General features: G+C 39.9%; 1 protein-coding gene across 3 annotated transcripts in view; it reads right to left on the bottom strand.

The window, feature by feature from the left end:
• The window catches only part of NTN4 (netrin 4), a 104,104-nt gene extending 93,225 nt beyond the window's left edge, over positions 1–10,879 (bottom strand). For 2 of the 3 annotated variants that reach the window (XM_006197915.3, XM_072973204.1), the window contains exons 1-2: positions 9,903–10,775; positions 6,581–7,110 (exon numbers count right to left, since the gene is read on the bottom strand). In XM_006197915.3, coding sequence (XP_006197977.1) covers positions 6,581–7,110; positions 9,903–9,957 — 585 coding nt within the window. In that variant the 5' untranslated portion in view covers positions 9,958–10,775. The other variant, XM_072973205.1, reaches the window with a different exon arrangement.
• Between the last annotated feature and the right edge of the window lie 7,673 nt (positions 10,880–18,552).

Below are 18,552 nucleotides of genomic sequence, written 5' to 3'. Positions count from 1 at the left end.
CTCAGGCTAAAAACATCCTTACTTCTTCCTTTTTCTCACACCCTGCATTCAACCTGTCAGCAAACACTGTTGGCTCCATCCATAAAATTGACCCAGAACCCAACCACTTTTCACCATTTCCACTGCTACCTTTTGTCCATGAAACATCAGATCTAGCCTGAATTATTGTAAGAGCATTCTAGCTGGTCTCCCTGCTTCCTGCTTTGGTCTTTCCTTAACACACAAACCAGAACAATCTTATTAAAAATAAATTGATCATATTGCCCCTCTGCTTAAAACCTCCAATGGCTTCCAATATCATTCAGAATAAAAACCAGTGACTTTATAACTTATGGTCCAAATTGGGACCATTCTGAGAGTGAAAGGGGATGCTAAGAATAAGTAACAGCCTCTAAGTAAGTGATCTAGGTATAAATTTGGGCCATCCTGGTCACCCACTTATGACGCTCCACATAATCTCCCCATTATCTCTCTGACCTCTGACCTCACCTGTTATACTGCACCTCAACCCCTCTGCTTCAGCACCAGTCTCCTCACTGTCCTAATGGCATGAGGCAGACTTCCTCAGAGCCTTCACTCTTTCCCTAGATATGCCCTTGGCTCACTTCTGATTCCCTTCAGGTCTTTTATTCAAAGATCCCAGTGAGGCTTTCCTTGGGAGTGCTGTCTAAACATTTAAAACCTCCTCCCCACTTCCTAGCCCCCTTCCCTGCTTTGTTTCTTTATTTACACTTATTACTATCTAACATTCCATATATATTGCTTAGTTACTGTATTTAGTGCCTTACATTTAGAATGTAAGCTCAAAGGGCAGGAATTTTTGACTTTTTGCTCCTAAAATAGTTGGCACATAGAAGACACTGTATAAATATTTGTAAGAAGAATGAACAAATCATGACTAGTTTAAAGGGATACTTAGGAGATGTGTAACATCCAACACAATTAATAAACAGTATTATCATTTTATAGTTATTTTCCTATAATTCAATTCAACAATGTATTTTGGAAATTTATGCCTTGTGAGGATCTGTACTAGATGCAGAGGTTGGGGGTCTGGGAGCCACAGAATGAATACAATGAGAGAAGAGACAAAGTTGCTCAAGAAGTGAACACTATAGGAGTAGAAGAGATAGGGAACATGATATTATAGTTACATGTGAGTGACGCAGAGTTCATGGCAGTAAAGAGGAGGGAGAGATTACATCACTGAGTTTTCAGACATTTCTGATTACTGATCAGCAGCAATAACTTCCATATTCTCCAGCATGATTCATTTTTCTCATCTTCTAGAGCTCCCAGCCCCTAATACCCCCATCCTGGTATGTGTTCTCCATTCCTTGGTAGGAAGCTGCCTTGTATGCCTACATATAACTGACCTTCAGATGCCTGCTCCTCATTGTCCAGCCTTAATTTTTCAACATGAATCATCGGTTACTAACTCGGCATTTTGCAATATGATCTCTCAAAGTTTCCAGAATATTTTTACCAAGTAAATATTGGCAAAGCTAAACCATCAAATTGAACAAGCAAAGCAAGCAGATGCTAAACAGATTTTTTTTAATAGCTAGAAAGAAGGTATTTTGGGAGGAAAAAAATCGACCCTTTGAAATCAATAAATCAAAGTTTATTGATTTAATCTCTGATTTTGTTGTAATTTTTATGTAGCTTCTTTGAATAATTTCATTTGATAAAAACCACTCTATGGATTTTCCTTAAACTAAAGGCTTTGTGTGTGTGTCTGTCTGTCTGTCTGCCTGTGTGTGCTAAGTCTTTAGCCCCACCTCGGCCAGAAGGGAGTAGCCTCAAGGGTGTGGATAATTGAAGCACTCTAAACAAATATATACAACATCTTATTTTCAAGTAAGTTCAACAAAATTATAGCTGAGCATATGCTTCAAAGCAGAACATTAATACGTTAAATGACAAACTTAGAAAAATTACTTAAAACAGTTACCAACTAGATAAAATTTATTTCCCCTCCTCTCAGCAAACAAACCCATCAAATAAAAGGTATGCTAAATGGTACTGAAGAATGGTGATACTCATTCCCATATAGTTTATTTTAAATGATCTTGGGTAACATTAAGTGCAAAGAGTCTTTGTTATTTATAACATTTCTAATATAAAAAATTTAAGTTTATTATGCAAAGTTCACACAACCATATTATAATTTATCAATTAAGCTATAGGTTTTACAGGTTAGTAATTACCAGAGCAATTTATGTTTTTTTAAATTTTGGAGTTATAATAAAACCTAATCATATAAATCATTTTAAGGCAAGCTAATCATCCCAGCTCTGGCATAGGTTAGCTCTTTACTTATTTATTCTGACCAAGTTACTCTGACTCACTAAGTCTCAGTTACTTTGTCTGTAAAATGGGGTCAATACTGGTACCCAACTAACAGGGTTCTTGTGAAAACAAGGGATGCAGAGCACTCCACAGAATGCAGTAGATAGCAGCTGCTACCACGACTCATGACCATTGCTACTGAAAAATAGGCATGAGCAGATTTCAAAGACTGGAGAATAAAGGTAGCTAACTGAAGAGTAGTGTTTAGGAAACATTCCTACTTATGTATTACTTTGTTTTATCTTTTTGATTTAAAAATCCTAAATATTGCCTAGCATATTATACATGTAAATACCTGTAAAAACCTGATTAATTAATTATCATTTTCTGCACATTTGTGCTACATTAACATCACAAGGTATTGAAATGTAATTCTTTCAATGGCCTAAAGAGACAAACAAATACTCAGATCTTGAAAGGCATTTTATTTGCACAACATACTTGGAGAATTAATCATGCACTATCTCATATTATTTAATAAATCAGTCCACAAATTATCACATTTAATCTCTTACCAAGTAGACTGAAAGGACTGCAAAGGACAGGAACGTATATAGTTTTTTATCTTTCACACTACATGACTTGGCACAAAGGAATTTCAAACTAGTGTAGTGGAAATAGCACTGGGCTAGAAGTCAGGAAACACAGATTTCAGCTGAGTACTTGTAGACAAGTCACTTAACTCTCTTCAGGCTTCAGATTACTCATCAGTCATGTGCTTTTCCATTGATGACATTCAGGTTCCTTTTCAAATGCCCTCATTCTAAGAAACACTAGCAAGAAGGATTTTTTTTTTAACCAGTGTTTGTCATTTTAATACAATTTCATTTTTCCATATATACAAATTGAAAGACATAGGATCCTTAATTATAGGTTCTGTTCATTCGTGAAAACTTGCCAGGAACTCAGAGTTCTTGTCACTGTCTGTTCATCAAACACAAATCCTTCCATCTGTTTTAAAAACAGCAAGCCCTTTCCTGCCAGCATTCTCCACCCCACTCCGTTTTATTTTCTCCTTAGTACTTACCACACTCTGGCATACTGTATACTTTACCTAGTTATTTGTTTCCTATCTCCCCCTTTCCCACTTCCACGCCAAGTACCAGGCCTGTCTGTGCCTTTTTTAAATTGAGGTATATTGAAAATTAAGAATTGTATGTATTTAAGATGTGCAATTTGATGATTTGATACACAAATATATTGTGAAATAATCACCATAGTTAAGCTAATTAACATACCCGTCACCTCAGATAGTAACCACTTTTTTGCATGTATGGTGAGAACACTTAAGATCCACCCTTTTAGCAAATTTCAAGTATACAATAAAGTATTGTAAACTATAGTCGTATGTGTTGTACATTAGATCTCCAGAACTTATTCCTCTTGCATAACTGAAACTTTGTACCCCTGCAACAACATCTCTCCCTGTCTGTGCCTTTACCAGGATTTGGGGAACACCTAATACCTTTACCCCAGTATTTCCCAAGTTGTACTTCATGGATTTCTAAAGTTTGAAAAATAGTAATTGGAGTTCTGCAAAAAGAGGGGTGCATGGGTAAATAAATCTGGGAATGTCACATCCTATATACTTCCCACTGGGAGATACAAGACACATAATGAGAATATTTATATGTTAGATGGACATATCTGACGACTTGGCCATGAAGCTAGTAGCACTCTCTAAGGCTCTGAAAGTCCAAAGAAATATTTTCAAATGAAAATGGGAACAAATTAAGTCAGACATATTTATGGTAGCCTGAGTAATAGGGTAATACCTAGAGACTAGAGAACTCCTAAGAAGTCTTATATAGAATGGAGAAAGATGCAGGTCCGTAATATCATAAGTAAAGAATAAATGAAATCTGAGACTACTTATATGCTAGATTAATTGGCTTATTTTTCTGATCACTCAATTTCCAGAGATAGTGATTAAGGACATAGAGTTGTACAGCAAAATTAATTTGTAGCTCAGCACTAATTTATATTCCCAAGAGACATAGGAGAGGTAGGTAGTAATCATTTCCAGGAAGGTTTTCTCTGGTCCTTATCTTCAAAGAAGACTCTCTTCTGCTCTCTAACTCAGGAGAGAAAGATTCGTTCCTAAACCTATCTCTGAATGGAAGAAATTCTATGATGGTTTAATGCACACATGCAAACAATGCTCTACAGAGAACCAGGTGGCACTTGATGTTTTTCTTGCTGTTGAAATTTAAGTTGGCTGAAATAATAACTATGATAAGTCTTTTTTAACTAGATATAAAAGGTGACTATATTGAAAGAGCTAACGTAAATTTTAGTCTCTGCTTCAAATTTGATGTAAGCATTGATGACAATAAGTAGTTTGGCTTTAAAGAAGACAAGATTTTGCTCTGCTATCAGTTAAATGTATGTTACTTCAGTCTTCTCTGATTGCTGGCCATTGTAATACATTCAAAGTGATATTTGCTAAGCAAGCATGTCTGCCATCTGGTTACTGAAACTGTATTGTTGCTACTTCATAGATACACATGGCCCAGTAGCACTGAGATGTAGGGAACTGATACAAGCCCGTGGATCAATTCCAAAGCAATTTGAGAGTTCAAGCCATTCATTTGTTTGCAACACAAAGTATTCTCCACAGAAGAAAACAATGAGTCTAACTTATCTGTCTCTTTCCTGTCCTGGTATCTTTAAAAATGTCCATCATGACAGGGTGCACAGGGATTTACAATATTAAGCCAACTTTAGGGAAGAATGCAAAGAAGAAGAAGAAGAATGGAAAGTAGTCTGTGTGCTGCTTGTGCCACGTCCTATTTGGTTCCAGTGCCTGCAGAAGAAGCTGGATAATATGGCAAACGTCCATATGTGTCTATAATAGTAGGGAGAAGAAGTTCCCAAACCAGTTTTTTCATCAAGTCCCTGGCAAGTTCCCCTCTCCCTCAAACCAAAGGCAGAACTAGTAGCACAGAGCCTGACACTAAATAGGGGCTCAAAAAATGTTTACCAAATATAATCCTCTGGGAAGTCTGTGAATAGTAATATAAATGACTGCTAGAATACATTGTAATACATGCATTGTATGGATGCCTAACACCTGGTCCAGGCTCTCTCAATTTTGGTACTATTGACATTTTAAACTAATAATTCTTTGTTGGGAGTGGGAGGGGTGCTGTCTTATACACTGTAGGAAGTATGATGGCATCCATGGCTTTCACCCACTAGATGCCAATAATGTCCCCCCCCGAAAAAAATGTCTCCAGACATTACCAAATGTCCCTGGGGGTGGTGGTTGACAGCATCACCCCTAGCTGAGAACCACTTGTCTAGTCTGTATGTTCTTGTCATCTACCAGAATTAGAAATATTATACTCTCTCTTCTCTTTTTTTTTCTGCATTGATATTTCTTGATCTCATGTTGAAAGTATTTTGTTTTCTTAATCTGCTTTCACCCAATTTTCTCTAAATTCCATGTTTTCATATATCTTGGTAAGGAGAGCTTTCTAGGTACATCCATACAAGTTAAGAAGACATGTTTCCCCCTTAGGGGAGGGGAAATACGAAATAAAGATTAAACATTCCATACAGAAATTGGACTAATAGCTGAGGAGGCTGTTTTACAGAATGAGATTGGGGTGGTGTTGGGCCCAGGATAGACCCAAGACCCTAAGCTGGAACTAATGTGTCTGTGAGTCCAAAAAGAATTTCAGCGGCTTAAAAGAAACGACCTTCATTTGTTTGCTATGCACCATTGTAATCTTAACAATAAAACTCCTCTGTTATACAAAAAGTATCCTTCTGACAAACATTTTTTTTCTCCCTTGGCTTTGTTTTTATTTACTTCCTATTTATGTTAACAGTTTCAGGAAGATACCAGCACGGGCTCCAGGAACAGGCTGTCTCAGTAAATCCTGCCCCTTCAGAAGCACAGTGAGTAGTCCTGCTGACTGTAGAAATCAGCAGCCTTTTAAACCTCTAAGTAAAATGATGATGTTAAGTATCTATTCTTTCTTACAATGAAAAAACTTAAAATCTTAGAATTCCAACTTAAACTCAGCCAGTGGGCAACCTACTTGAAAATGACTGCACATCCACGTCTAAGAGTGAAAATAATTTATGACAAATAAAGCTCATGAAAAATTCTAATTTCATTCATGTTGCTACAAGTATACTGTCATGCTTTTAAAAAAATGTGGGCTGGTAACATTTTTCTACCTTATTTACAGCATAGAGTTAAAACGTGTGCCCTTACCTCTCCTCCAGTGCATGGTAAAGGACTGGAGTATCTGGAAGTGCACATAGCTCCCTTCTTGACAACATCATCTTCCAGGCCAAATGTAGCTGAGCAATTAGTTGCAAAGTACTTGTAAGGCTTCCATGTCTTCCCAAAATCCTGGGACCGGTCTAGCACCATGGCTGCCGGCCTGGGGGACTTGAAGACCATAATTAGATGAGTGAAGTAGAATTCAGTTTCCAGGTCTAACTGGATCTTTTCCCTGTGCACATCCTCAGCAGACTGCCACCACGTGCGAGGAAACCTGAAGGATGAGTCTGCCATGGCAGCTGGCAGATGAGCCAGGTGAGGCTGGGCAGCGTTGCATTTGTCACATTTGGGCTGCTGACAAGTCAGATCAGTGTTCTCACTGTAGAAGCAGTACAGTTCAGTGGCATTCTGACCACAGGTAGTGTCTGCCCAGAGTTTTCTCCCTAAAGCCAAATTTCCCATTCGAGGGTTACAGGCTTTTTCACAGTGGGCACTCACTCCAGCCACTCCACTCAGTCCTAGAAAAGGGAAAGCATATGTAATTTAAGACAAACCCATTTGGAAAGCTCTTTTGTCCACCTAGCCCATCTTCAACAGTCAAGTTATCCCCATAGAACCTGAGACTTCCAGTAAAGAGGAAATTCTACCAAATTTGAGCATAAATACTGTTCTGCATTTATACCCTTTGTATATGCAAGTGTGTGTGCACATATGTATGTTTCATGTTCAGCTGTAAAATTCACAGAAAAGAAAAGAAAATCACTTCCGGTAAAGGGCAAGAGGAAGGAAAGTGGAAACACTGAGGTAAAGATAATGGGCCTAAACCTTTTCAAATACTTTACTTTCTAAACAGTCTCTATATTTGAAATACACTCATTTGTTTTTGAAGTCATGACTTAAATAATACCAAAAACCAATAATGTTGTTTAAGATCACTCAAGTTAGCCTTTCAAATATAATTTGAGTCCTTAGCATTATCTAACATGTTCATGAGAATGCATTAAGGAGAAAATGTAAAATTCTACGACATTTTTAAGACAGAAAAATGAAGAGACAAATTTCCTAGAAAAGCAATATGAGATATTTAACCAATATACAATAGGATCTCATTTAGGAAAGCAAAGCTAGAGACCACTGGAGCTCAGATGTGCAATATCTATTTTTTTAATATTAAGTAAATATAACTAAGGAAAACCCCTCTAAACTGCCAAATGACAGCAAAGCTTATTTAACATGCTCTCTGCCTCTGGAGTGCTTCTACCTACGACAGGTTATATAGTAGTTACCTGTTTGCTTAACAGGAGAATGTTTACAGTCTGGCAGCGACTAACAGCACCTTTAAACATTATCTGTGAACTAACACTTTCTTGAAGAAACATGCACTTCCACCCAAAGGTCCAACAGACGTTAATGTATCAAAATTACTTAAAATGATAAATATTATCCACGTATTAACATCCTGACTACATAATATAATCCTTTATTTTGGGCTTGTCATTTTAATTATGAATACCTTAAGCAAAATCATCTATTTTAAAAAGTTAAAACAGAGAGGGGAAAAGGAAAAGGAAGTCAAACCCCAAATTCTGGCTAATGGAACATTTCTGCTTCTTAAGAGGGAGCACCTCTGAACTGTTATCACTGTACTGCTGGAGAAGCCAAATGACAGCTTAGACTAAAAGAGAGATGTTTCACATACTCAGTGACTATTGCGAGCCTCCCATAGCCTTGTAACCAAAAGAAAGGGCTTCCTTAAGCATATTTTTAAAATGTCAAATTCAAGTGTGCCTTATGCCTGGACTCTGCAGCTTTTCTGATTAGCTGGGGCAACAGCTGCTTGTGGCCAGGATCACCTAAACACAGTGTACTATGACTCATCTGTAAAGCATTTCAGGGAAAATCATATACTGCCCATACAAGTATTTTTGACTTGAAACACTTGCCTTGTGATATTTATTTACTACCTTTTGATTGCTTGCATGTTTTTGCCATAACATGGTTTGAAAATGGAAAAGTTTATTAAACTTCACTTTGTTGCTGGGGGAGCATGCTTAAGTGCACGCAGGGGTGCATGAGCAGCAAGAATTAAAGTAAAAGCTTAGACCTTTAATGGCTCCTTGGGAAAACCACTGAGTAATTTTAGATGCCTCCTAAAGTAAGAAGAAAAGATTGGAACCAGATAAATAATTGGTGGACACAATACTTGGAAATCCCTAAAGAAGCAACCATCCAAGTAAAGCAAGGATGCTTCTAAGAATCTGACTGATTTGGGATGCAGATTCTAAAGACTGGTTTTTACTTCATGCCAGCGTCTCAGGAGGCAGAGTGGAAGAAGCTGAAGGGAAGGGAGAAGCGCGCCAGTGCTCTCTGCACCAGTCCGTCCCTCCAGCCCACTCTCCTTTCTGGAGCAAGCGAGTTAGATTCGTTGGAGAGACCGAGTGGCCAAAGAGCCCCTCACTTTCTTTCCCCCTTACACACTGAACTCCACTTTCGCCTTACTGGAAACCAGGTGACCCAGGAGAGGGAGGGAGAGGAGCTGAAGGGGCTCCCGAATTTAGAAACAGCGAGCTAGGAACGGGTGACCAAGGGCTGCCGGGGGAAGATGGGATGGGAGTGGGAGGGAGAGCGCATCTGACGACGCCTCTGCCGGTCGTCCAGTTACTGAGACAGGAAGCAGACCCGCCTCCGACCTCCCGCGGAGCCTCGGCCAGGGTACCAGTTCCCCAGGGGCAGCAAGCCAAGTCTGTGCAACCCAGGGTGATCACCACCAGCCCCGGGTCTCACTAAGTTCCAGCCACTGCCCCAGGGAGAAGACACTCCCCCCGCCCCAGGTGTCCCTACCTGGCTCCCTAGTACCCAGCATGAGGTTGGGGACGATGGCGATCGCTCTCAACAAGAGAGCGGCCCGGCCCACGCGCGCCCAGGGTCGCTGGGCCACCCCTCCCCATCATTCCTCAGGCCATGAAGTGCCGGGGGATGGCGAGCTTGGTCCTTTGTTCCCTCACAAAGTGGAAAGGCAGTTTCTTACAAACCCAAACCGTGAAAGAAACCAAGGTCGGGCTGTCTCCGGCAGGGCGCACCCAGGATATCGGGTTATCCAAGGGCATGTGTATCGCAGTTGCAAAAATAATCAACAGTATTTTAAATTGCGGAGACGCGGGGAAAGGAGGCGGAACATGGCCACTCATTTCATCCTCGGGAGCTGAGCTCGGCGCTCTCAGCCCGCACTCCCCTGCACCCCCGCGTCCCGAGGTGGGGAACAGAAGGAGCGAGGGAAGGGAGGTGGGGGCCCGGCAGCGTCACCACCCACCTGCGGCCACCGCGGAGCAGCCCCAGAGCAGCAGCAGCCGCGCGCAGCTCCCCATGGCCGGGAAGAGCCGGGAGGACCCGGGCCGGGCGGGTACTGGAGGGAGCCGAGCCCTCGCGGCTGTAGGATGAAGCGCCAACAGTCCTCGAGAGGAACCGGGGCTTTTTATTTCTTCCTCCTCCTGGGGCGCCAAGCTCCGTCAGTGGGCGCTGGCGGCTGGGAGCCGCAGGCTGGGGCCGCGCCGGGCGGTGGGGTGACCCTTGCGCACCGGCCTGGAGGGGCCCGGGCACCTCGGGGGCGGCAGGAACCCCGGGACCATAGCCGGCCCTGCCGCGCTACCCAGCGGAGCGGTCCTGCAGGTTCCTCCGCCGCTAGCCCGGGGCTCGGCGCCCGCAGCAGCCGCTGAACTTTGCGAGACCTTTCACTTCCCGGCCGCCGCCGCCGCCGCCACCGCCTCCTGGGCGTCCTCCTCGGCTTTTACCACCTCCTGCTGCTGCGTCTCGGTCCCGTCCTTCTCCATGGGCAGTTCCATGGGATGCATTTTTATTGCACCGACACGGCGGCGCTCCGGTGCCAGCCCTCCTCCCCTCGCACCTCCACCCCTTCCTCCTGCCCGCCCCCAGCACTCTCTTGACAGCCCTGGCGCTGTAGCCCGCGCGTTCGGGTCGCCGCCGCCGCCCAGGGAGGGATCCTCTCGCCGGATCCGTGGCCCCCGCTGCCTGGCTGCCAGCGCGACCAGTCCGCCTCAGCCCGCGAGCGCGCCCGTCACCTCGGCCCAAGGCTTCCCTCTTGCCCCTCCCGGCTCTTGCCCTCCATCTCCCTGCGTGACCCCCCTGGAGCCCTCCAGCACCCACAGGCCTCCTCTGGGAAGCAGTCTCCCACCTTCTCCCGGAACATTCCAGAGAGCAGTCGACTCCCTCTCGATCAGGTCAGGGCCTGCCAAGGGGCTTAAAAAACCGCGAAACAGGCTAACGCCTACTTCTCACATCCCCCAGCAAAAGAAAGCCCTCCTTCTTCCCCCTCCACCCCTTCACCAGGCGTCTCAAGATGCAGGGGTACCCCCCCAAATAATAAAAGCAGCATAAACTTGAAGGAAAAAGAAGACTCAGGGGTGGAACCCCTTAGCCAGCCCGGGGTCACGGGCAAGGGAGAGCGCGCTACCTGCTAGGTGGCATTCGCCAGTTCTCTGCGGACTTTTCGGGGTGGGGGAGGGCATCCTGGCTAAACAATCAATGCTTACATTCTCCGGGGTGTATCCATTTTGATGTCAAAGGTGTTCTCTAATTAAAACTCAAGGTGCTAAAAGAAAAGGGTCACAGGATTAGCTAGTGTGCAGTTTAAGAACATCTTTGTCTTGGGGCAAGGGCACGACAAAGAGAACCTCTTTGGTCCTTCCAAGCACTCTCATTCCATACGGAGTGTGTTGTGCTGGGAAACAATTAAGTTGTGAAATAACTTGTGGGGAACAATTCAGTAGCAAGGCAGGCAGCTAATTGTGGACAGGATTGCTCAGGGCTGCTACTTATGGAAGACGATTACATAAAATTTGAGTCTGGGACTTTTGAAAGGTCTATGAAAATACAATCCTACGTACACAGCCAGAGAAACTGGCGAAAGTTAACTAGAAAGAAATGTTTATTGCAGTGTTCATTTTGTGCCTTTAAGTATTTTTTCCAGAAAATTAAATACTTTACAGATACTGTTGTGTTGTGTTACTGATGACAACAATTCAGAGCTTTGGGGCACATGTAGGCATTATTTATGACTCATCTGTGGATATATAAAAAGTTTGTATCTTCTAGGAGGGACTGGGATGAGGTCAGCATCATCCATTTGGGAGACACTAAAATTATTCTGGCCACTTCTGGGAAGTGACAAAAGGTATAAGGAAGCAATTTATGTAACACTTAGGAAACTGTACCTTTTGAATTTTCAAATATTGGCAATGTTAGGGCTTTCTTCATATCTTATAGATATGCTCCCTATGGAGTCAATCAAACATCTCTCCAAATTACTCTTCTTACCATATAAATGGAAATTATAACAACCAAGGTCTCTTAGTACCAATATTAACCTAGCATTTTAGTACCAATGACCGAAGCAAATTTTAAAAAAGAAATAAAATGTATATTTATTATTGACTTCTGAGTCTACTGTATTGAGGCAGAACTACTCCATTTCTCATTACAAATTTCAAAGACATTTAGTGTCTGTACCAATCCTGCCTTGATAGTATACTTCCTTGATTGCTCTGTAACTGGTTCCTGTTTCCTTTAACAAGACAGTAAGTTCCTTAATGATCAAGCAGTTTTTTATAGTCTATACAAAACATTATTATTGTTTTCTTTTATTCTTAACTGAGAACACCTGCTAGATATATAGTAAATTTTCATTAAATGTTTGTTTCTTTCTGAGTTATATTATAACTATTCCTGCATACTAAGAACAAGGATTAAGAAGAAACAGAGAAATCAGAATGGTCCCCCATATTCTAAAGGAATGTGCACACTTACACTAATATTTTATATATGAAGCAGCTCAGGAGAGAAAAAGTGGTTAGCATTATAATAAATTTCATTTGGTTCTATAGTCTAATTTACTTATAAATTCTATTTTCATTTGAAGAAGCTCTTCAGGAAAAGTTTACCTACCTAAGGGAAATCTTGCTCAGTGATAAGCATATAATGCCTATGATTAAACATTTTTGAAAATTTCAGTAATGAATTCAGAATTTTAAAAAAATTTATGAAGAGTAGGAAACAACATGCTAAGCACACACTCTACCGCTGAGCTATACCTTCCCACTGAATTCAGAATTTTTAAAAAATTTATGAAGAGTAGGAAACTTAGCATACCCATGGGATTTTGATAACAAGTTTCCAGAAGCCACATAATTGATGAATTAAATCTAGAATATTTCTGAGAACTTCAAAGAAAGCTGAAAGGGCTTTTAAGAACTAAAATAGATGGCAAAAAGTCCTTGCACCAAAGACCTTATTCATGAGAGAGCTCTTTAGGTCTTCACTTAAATTATTCATGCAGTGTTAATAAGTTTGTTTATTCTGTTATCCTAGAACATAGCATGTTAGAAGTAACAGAGTAGGGTGAAGCAGGATCCTGTTAAAACAAGGAATGAGTTGAGGTAACTTGCTAATAAGGAGGATGGTAGAACTATAAAAAGTAGCCATAAGAACCAAAAACCAAATGACTATCTGAGGTCTTTTAGTTCAGAGGCAAAGCACCAAGAGGCTGTAAAGGTGTCACTCTATTATAACTTAGTACAATAAGTGAGATTTCTAATGGATCATGGGATATTCAGCATCAAAAGGAACCTTAGGGGTCCTTGAGGCCAACTTCTCACCCTATCAGAACTCCTTCCACAAAATCTCTGTCCAGAGGTCATCTAGTTTCTGTTCTAGAAGTCTTAGTAAACAAAAGCCTCAGAAGTAGCCCTTTTCATTTTAGGTAGTGTTTTGTTTAACTGTGAATTCTCTCGTCTTAAAATTCTACTTACATTTATAGTTTAGTTATCCACAACAATACAGACTAGGTCCAATTTCTTTTCCAATAGGTATTTGAAGATTTAAAGACAGATTTTATTGCTCCTCCTAACTGTTCTCTTCTCCAAGTTTTTATTTAATCACCCATGTATGTAGCACGATTTCCAAACCTTTAATCATTTTAATCATCACTTTTCAAATATACTATAGTCTGTCAATGTTACTCTTAAACTGTGCACCTAAAACTCAACTCCAGGTTTGTCTGGATTGGTGTGGAATAAAATAGAACTAGTAGTGCCTTTAACTTAAGTCTAGGGCTTATATTTCTATAGCCTAAAAATGTATTAGAAGCTTTATGATGTTGGCTGATATTATGCTTGAAGCAAACTAAAATCCCCTTTTTACATACTGATGTCTTAAAGAGTCATTAATAAAATGTAAAATATATGTTGTTTAACCAGAAGGAAAGAATTCCATTTAAATACATCATAGGCAGTGAGTATTCAATAAATATTAACGAAAAAATCAACAAATTCAAATTGTTAAATTTGAAAAATGGTTAATTTTTTAAAACTGTTAGTCCTGGATGGGATAAGTATCTACTTCTGTGGAAAATCTGATTCTTCAACAACACTGTGTACATTGGTATTACTATACACTTCCAAGGAAAAGAGGGACTTTGAAATAGTGTATTTTTAGTATGCCTAGTATCTTTCATCCATGGAACTATAAACATTATCTCATTTATCCTGGAAGCATCAATGTGTAGAAAGGAACAGTAATAGTTTTGCACATTTTTAGAGAGGGAAAGTGATGTGAAAGATGTAAATGCCAAATTTAGATCATTCAGTAAGTATACACTGGGATAGTACATGAGTTTCCAGATTTTTAAAAAGTCATTGCTTAGCCATCAATTTTTCTCAATGAGTGCAATCTTGTCTCTTTTTGAACTGGAAAACTGTTAGGAGAAAATGAAATGGAGATTGTTTCCATTGAAATAATCCTATATTTTATTTGCTACCTGGTCTATGCCCTTCAAATGCCCTTTAAAAACATCATCTTGGGAATTCCCTTAAGCTTTAATCTAAGCCTCCTGCCACTGGCACTGTGTTTCTTATTTCATCTGCTTCCTGGCTACAGCTGCTCATTCCTAGGAAGGGAGTATGTGCCTTTGAAAATACATGTGCTCTTCCAGAAAGGTAAGCAGTACTTTCCTTTAAAAAAAAATGCACGCATGCTCTCTTATCTTCAAATTAATTATATGGAGTCTAGGAAGTTCAAACAAACAAGAACAGTTCTGTTGTTATTACAGAGATAGCTACTCTGGACAGCACTGTATTGACACAAATTTTAAACACTTTCTCTTCTAAATGCTCTTAGTTAAAACTTTCTATACATATTGCTATTTCTGACATTGCTGAAAAGATGCTCAGAGACAAATAACTACTTTTTTAAATGCAGGGAAATAGATATAGAAACAGTTACCAAAGGCCTCATGGGGATAAAGGAACAGTAAGCAATATAGATAATTCCTTTTATTTATAAATAAATTTATTTATATTTTTTATATAGTAGTGCAGTAATTAGAAGCATGGACTATGGGATCTGACTCCCCAGGTTTGAAGCCTGGCTCTGCCAACTGCTACCTGTGTGACTGTGGGCAAGGTATTGAACCTCTCGGTGGAAAAATTTCCTTATCTGCCATGTGTGAATAATAATAGTATCTAATTAATTAGGTTATTATGAATATTAAATAAGTTAGTATTTATGAAATGGTAGGAAAGAGCAAGACACATAGGAAGCACTGTAAGTTTTGTTAAATATACAAAATAGTAAAATTCAAATCCATCAAGTATGTACAATCTCTTTTGACCTATCCTAGAATTCCGTCATCAAGTTATACAAGGATATTTCATAAGCAGAAACTAGATTGTTGCCCTGGCTTAATCTTAAATGCTGTTTCAGCTGTGTAAAAGGCATTACACAGGAGATGAAAGTATGAAGCAACAGTTTTTTTCTAACTAGAGGGAGAGGGGGATTGGCCCTGATGGAGCAGCTACAATTTACCAGGCATAAGGTTGAATACTTTATAATTCTCACAGCAACTCTCTGAGGCTAGGTTTCCCTTGATGAGAAAACTGAAGCTCAAGGAAGTTAAATATCACCAAGATCACACAGCTAAGTAAACCGACAAGTGAGTATTTGAACCCCAGTGTGTCTGCACAGTATTCTTTCTGTTTCCTCTTTCAAGAGAGGTAGCATAGCAATACAGTTAAAGAAAGGATTCAAAACTAATTTTCCAATTTCCTCATTGGTAAATACACTCAAAGAATGTTTTCTACCTTAGCAATCACAGTTTAACCCAGGGAACCATGAATTTAACCACCACCTACCTTGCTTACTCCCAGACATCATTTGTGAGCTTCAGGGCTGTCAATGGATAGCTCCGCTTAGACATTTCAAGTTCAAAACATTTAAGGCTAAACTCACCGTCTTTCTTCCCTAGCATGTTACTCCTCCTATATTCCTTATCTTGGTAAAGGATCTACTGGATCAATGCAAAATAAGTAGTATTTTCCAAACTTCTGCTGAATAGTCACGTTCAGTGAGATATACTAAGTTTTCTGAGGAAAAAAAGAGTTCTGTTGTCACATGTATCAGTATTAGGTTAAACAAAGTTAAATAGGACTTCTCAGAATCTTTAATATACTAAGTTCATTGCAAATCTTTAAGAAATTGACATGATATTATATTGGATAAGATTGCATTCAGTTTCATGGATGCAACTCAATAGCTTAACCAAATTGAGATGGATTTTCTTCACATGACAAGAAGTCAGGAGGTAGACAGTACATTACAAGCACAGCTGCTCAAGGAAGTCATCATGACTTGCATGGTTTACTTCCTCATGGTTGCAGGAATCCCCTGTTCTAGGCAAGAGACATGGAAAGAGAGAAGGAAAAAAGATATATGCCAGCTGAGTCTTAAAAACTTTCCCAGCAGCTTCATCCACCTGCCTATGTCTAATTGTCCTGATCTGGGTTATGTGGCCTTTCCAGACCATGAGGAAGTCTGAGGAGGTGAGAATTTTAGCTGGACATATTGCCACCCTTAAAAAATCAGGCTTCTAATAGAAGAGGAGGTTGAATGTCAGGTAGATGTACTGTATATGTCATCAAAAATTAGTAATTTCACCAATGTATCTGGCCCAAGCACCTATTAACACATTCCATGGCTCCCCATCATTGACAGATGGAATTCATGCTGCTTGCCTTGGCACCCAAACCTTCTATGATGTACCAGTTCCTGCCACAGGTCTCTGGCTCCACTCAGAGTGAACTACCTGCCGTCTCTGAGATGACAACAGGGCTTCATGCCTTTTGTTTCCACACACTCTGTCCCTTTGCCTCCTCTTCTCACCTCCTTCTGGCTAATTCTGGCAGGTTCTCGGAAGTGTAGTTCGGACAGTAACAATAATAGCTATGACACTTTTCTCTCTTACTTTCTTCTCTTCCAACAGGGTTAGTTGCCCCTCTGTCATCCCATGGGTCACTTCATTATCCTCAATTTTAGTTTTTTCTTATATATTGAGTGGGGGAAAAACTGAAAGAAAAATTGTATTTATACCTAACTATGGGAAATATACATAGGAAAAAGTCATGAATATATCAGAATATTAGACATTACTGTTTCTCTAACTCCTAAACTTTCAGCAATATCATGTAACTGTTATGATCACATTTTTATTTTAAAAATGTAACAACTTAAGGAAGAATATGATAAAGTGCTATCTGATTAGTGACATATGAAGTAGGTGGTCTGCAGCAGGTGAAACACTGTGGGCTCAGGAGGTTCGAAGAGCTACATGGAGGATGTGGACATAATTGAGCCCTAACAATTGGATTTGTTTGTGTGAATGTGGTGGCCGGTGTGGATGGGCCTTGCTTTTTAATGGCCAGATGTGAATATATAAAGTGCCTCCCAGGAGAGTGAGTGGACTCTATTAGGAGAGGGATTCATGGGGTCAGTAGGAGGTGAGAAGGAAAAAGTATATTAGGACTACTTCATGCTTCTGTAAGTCCAGCTGATCTGTGTTGGAAAATTATGTGACTACAGCCCTTACTATCTAGACATGGCATATAATAGATCAGAAAAGAGAAGACCTGGAAGGAGGGTTAAGAGGTACTTTATGAGAAGACCTGGATATAAACCAAGATGATGATAGGGAAAGTGGAAAGAGAGAGAGAAATTGAAGGAAAAAAACAAAAAGCCAAGGAACTGACCAGGCTTTATAATTGATCTTGGGATTGACAGAAGACAGGAAGAAGTTAGAATGACTTGGTGGCTCTGAATCTGGTTAGTTGAAAAAAATGATGATCTTTTTTAGGTATAAGAGAATCAGGAAATTTAGTTGGTTTATGAGGTGGGGTGATAGGCAATGGCCTTGTACAGGTTAATTTAGAGAGACTAGCAGAGCAGTCAAGTCTCCAGACAGAGTTAAGAATCATTTACATAAAGATAACAATTGAAACAATAAGCAATGAACAATAAATTGAAATCTCTTAAGAGAAGCACACTGTTTTAGAAACATTTTCTATCAGTATCGTATCTACCTAATTCATAATTATCATGATAAAGCATAGGAAGAGACTTTGGAAGTTTTTTATGCCATCCTCTTTTTGACATGGGAAAACTGAGGTCTGCTGAGATTGTCTATTTACAACCTGTCATTCCGTAAGCTGCAGTCTACTCAAGGTTATACAGCTCATTAGGATTAGTGGCTGAGTTGGGATTGAGCCTTCTGTGTCCAGAACTCTTAAGTCAGCAATCGAGAGCACAACAGTTCTACTCAATTTTTCTAGCTCTTTAGCTTAAAGAAACTATTGTTCAAAAAATTAGAAAGCCAACTTTAAAAGCCCATAATCTCCTAAAGAAGCAATTTTATTAAAAAAAAACTTTGTCTGTAAGTGGGGTTTCAAGATAAATAATATAGGACAATATATTGAAGCTACTAATTAAGCTAAGTGTGCTTCTAGTTTGGTTTTACCTTATAGATCTTAATTTCACTAGATTTTTTAAAATTTTAAATTTGCACTGTAATTTCAAACACAAACACTTTTCTGAATATTTTTATTTCAAATTTCACAAGATTA

Source organism: Vicugna pacos, chromosome 12, assembly GCF_048564905.1.
Source record: "Vicugna pacos chromosome 12, VicPac4, whole genome shotgun sequence".
NCBI lineage: Eukaryota > Metazoa > Chordata > Mammalia > Artiodactyla > Camelidae > Vicugna > Vicugna pacos.
Note: the sequence above shows the minus strand (reverse complement) of the source record. Positions and strands in the feature narration are given on the sequence as shown.